The sequence below is a fragment of the Diaphorina citri genome, unplaced genomic scaffold, assembly GCF_000475195.1.
Source record: "Diaphorina citri unplaced genomic scaffold, Diaci psyllid genome assembly version 1.1 scaffold905, whole genome shotgun sequence".
Taxonomy (NCBI): domain Eukaryota; kingdom Metazoa; phylum Arthropoda; class Insecta; order Hemiptera; family Psyllidae; genus Diaphorina; species Diaphorina citri.
Window position 1 is genome coordinate 98035 of NW_007378336.1, and position 3700 is coordinate 101734.

Consider the following 3700-nt stretch of genomic DNA (forward strand, 5'->3'; position numbering starts at 1 on the left):
TTGCAAATGTTTCAATAAGTGTGCAATCCCATTCCCCTCTTTTGGCCCTCTTCCACATGCTCCTTCTTTATTTCTGTACTCTTGTACGAGAAACAATCTTACGAGGATGTCTCAATAATCCTCATAATAACATATTCTTATCTCTACTGATAGAGGATACTGGGTTCATAGAAATCTCAACTGTTCATTAGTGACGAATTTTATCCGGGTGTAAGAAAATCCGGTGTCTTTTGTATAGTGGTCGAGGTTTATTGGACTTTTCTAACCCATTGAACCTAGCGTGCAACTGAGCATAAAATGCATGCATTGATTTTGTTTGGCAAGAGCATCGACCTATCGAAACAAAATTTCAAGTACCTATTGAACAGTAAAGATGTTACTTCTTTCAAGTACATAATATCTTTTAGGCTGGCGGTTTGTTTATAAATACCCTTCTGGCTTCAAATTTTGCAATCGGGGGAATCGGTATAAAATGGGGGGAATTAAATGCTGTCCATAAACATACATACTTATTTCTTCTTCTCGATTTAGACCAGAAATTGGTACCCTTTCGAGGAATTTTGTGATTTGTGGCTAATAGTGAATGCCATTCCAAAACCGTAAGAGACCTTGGAGTCAAAGACATTTCAATCTGGTGAGCCCAATACGTACGTTATGCAGAGTTGATGTTTTCTCATGAGGGAATACCATCTCAAAAGTCTGTCGTAGGTTTCATCAAAGGATGAATGCTTGTACTCGCTCCCAAACAGCCGACGTTTCCCCATACTGAAACATGATTGTGGATTACCCTAATCATACCGATTACCCTACCCAGTACCCATACTGAAACATGATTGTGGATTACCCTAATCATACCGAAACACAAAATTTCTGTAAGAATTTGACCGAATTGTATTTTTAAGGTTAACTGGTAGATGCTGGTTTGGTGATTTTCATACGTTATTTCTACATAGAGATCCCAAGAGCCATCAACATACTTGATGATTGAAGGTAATTTCTATAATGATTCTGCCATTATTAAATTCTCAAGGTTGTGGATTACCCTAAACATACCGATTACCCTACCCAGTACCCATACTGAAAAATGATTGTGGATTACCCTAATCATACCGATTACCCTACCCAGTACCCATACTGAAACATGATTGTGGATTACCCTAATCATACCGATTACCCTACCCAGTACCCATACTGAAAAATGATTGTGGATTACCCTAATCATACCGATTACCCTACCCAGTACTTATACTGAAACATGATTGTTGATTGTGAATTACCCTAATCATACCAAAACATAAAATTTCTGTAAGAATTTGACCGAATTGTATTTCTAAGGTTAACTGGTAGATGCTGGTTTGGTGATTTTCATACGTTATTTCTACATAGAGATCCCAAGAGCCATCAACATACTTGTTGATTGAAGGTAATTTCTATAATGATTCTGCCATTATTATAATTCTCAAGATGATTCTCCCGTTCGTTCTTCACGATAAGGTTAAACTTCCTCTGAAGTTGAACTGAATCTTCTACCATCTTGATAGTTTGAGTGATATGGTTTCCAAGATAATGCGTAAGAGACCTTGGAGTCAAAGACATTTCAATCTGGTGTTTGCTCATGAGGGAATACCATCTCAAAAGTCTGTCGTAGGTTTCATCAAAGGATGAATGCTTGTACTCGCTCCCAAACAGCCGACGTTTCCCTGCAGGAAATCCTGGAAGTTGCTCTCCATGACCCACATGAACTTGTTGTATCCAGGAAACACATGCGTCGCTACACGGCAGTCCTCACCTCTCTGCGCCAGAATGAAATAGTAAGGCTTAAACGATAGCTCTGTGTTCCACATGTAGATGTCATTCTCTCCATGGAGACGGAAGAACATGACGGATCCGTTGTCCGTTCCTAACACAACCATCTTGCCTGGCTTCTTCCCAGCGTCTATGATACATCCGGTGGAACTATGCCTCTGTAGATGATCTGTCTTCACGTAGTACATCCTCTGCGAACTCAGATAAGTAAAGTACAACAGGTTGCTACCACACCTAGACCGTATCAACGCCAAGTATAGCACATCACGCTTTGCTCCCCCAGCCATCAACACCTTGGGGAGCACAACTCTGTAGCCCCTCTCATTCTTGACATCCCACACAAGCAGGGCTCTCGTGGCAGCATCACTGATGTAGAGGAATGCTCCTCCATCTGCGTTGTAGTCGGCTGTAATGTATTGTAGTCTACTGGTCTGACACACCAAACTACATAACTGAACGTAGCTCATCACGCGACCTGTCTCACAATGGAACCCTACCACTTTGGGGCTACATTTCTTGATGGGGTTCCCTATAGTGTTCACAATACCGGTGTCTAGCACCCACAGGATACCCTTGCAGTCCAAATAAAGATCGACAGCATTCTGGATGGCATCACAGGAACACTCATTATGCATCTCCCAACAAGGGTATGCCCGGGTCACTGCATGACATTTGTTACTAGTGGTCAGACAGACTTCACCCACTGTATAGGGAACACCACATTTGTAACGGGGAGATAGCACGAATGCCTTGTCACCACACATCTGTGCTCGGGTGTGAATGATATTCGAGGGATGATATCTGCCACCTGAGGAACCAAGAATGTCAATATTAGTTAAACTTGAAAAGTGATTTTATACTGAAGGAAATTTGGCACATCCACTAATACGTACTTGCATGTGATTATTCTGTAGGAAATTCGGGCACATCAACCAATTTCGCTACAATACAACTTGTTTGTGGAGTGATTTTATAATACTGAAGGAAATTTTGCACATCCACCAATTTCATAAGTCATTTTCACCTACCTAATCTTTGTATCTTAGTATAGCTTATATATGCTTTCGTAATGCGGGCTACAAGCTTGCAAACTTTTGACTGAATTTATAAAGTTAAAGGTGAAACAGATTGGGAACATCCACAGGGCTTTCGTAATGCGGGCTACAAGCTTGCAAACTTTTGACTGAATTTATAAAGTTAAAGGTGAAACAGATTGGGAACATCCACAGGAAATCCAACAAGACACCTTTTTCCTCAGCACTGGCAAAGTGGAACTGAAAATACTGAATAGAGATTCTACATACACACACCTATACGTTTCTATCTTTGTAACTTTGTATCTTTAAGTGGTTTTGCTGACTTTGAACTTTCAAACGGTTACACTTTATTATACTCAGAGAGAGAGAGAGAGAGAGAGAGAGAGAGAGAGAGAGAGAGAGAGAGAGATTATTTATTGTTTTCCATTATTCTCGTATTGTAGAGATAGAGGCAAAAGGATATGTAGATGATATCTCAATTCTGATTCTTGGGTTCGTGTTAACATGAGGTGTTAAAAGCAACAAACCTGAATCCAACTTTTTATTATTGTCTACGACTTATGGCGGCTCAATTTATTTTCTGTTGTTTTCAACAACCTTAATTTATTTTGTAAACTTTCAAAAGTACAGAATGCTAGCCTGCTTAGCTGATTTCCGAGAAGAATGGATGAATTTCTTACAGTCTCCTCAAGTGAAACCTCTTAAAAGCCAGCCTAGTTAGCTTAGTTGGTAGTGCGTCTGACTTGTAAGCGCTAGGCCGCGGGTTCGATTCCCGCCCGGGGCGGATTTTATCCTGATGGGATAATGTTCGTTCTCGGAACGGCTGGCTTTCTCCTATCCTGTCTTCCTTCTCTCTC

General features: G+C 40.6%; 1 protein-coding gene across 3 annotated transcripts in view; it reads right to left on the reverse strand.

Moving 5' to 3' along the window:
* Positions 1-1585: 1585 nt before the first annotated feature.
* The window catches only part of LOC103512966 (major royal jelly protein 1-like), a 17839-nt gene continuing 15724 nt past the window's right edge, over positions 1586-3700 (reverse strand). For all 3 annotated transcript variants that reach the window (XM_026826291.1, XM_008477772.2, XM_008477773.2), the window contains one exon: positions 1586-2614. In XM_026826291.1, the coding sequence (XP_026682092.1) occupies positions 1632-2614 (983 nt within the window). In that variant the 3' untranslated portion in view covers positions 1586-1631. The remainder of the gene's footprint in view (positions 2615-3700) is intronic.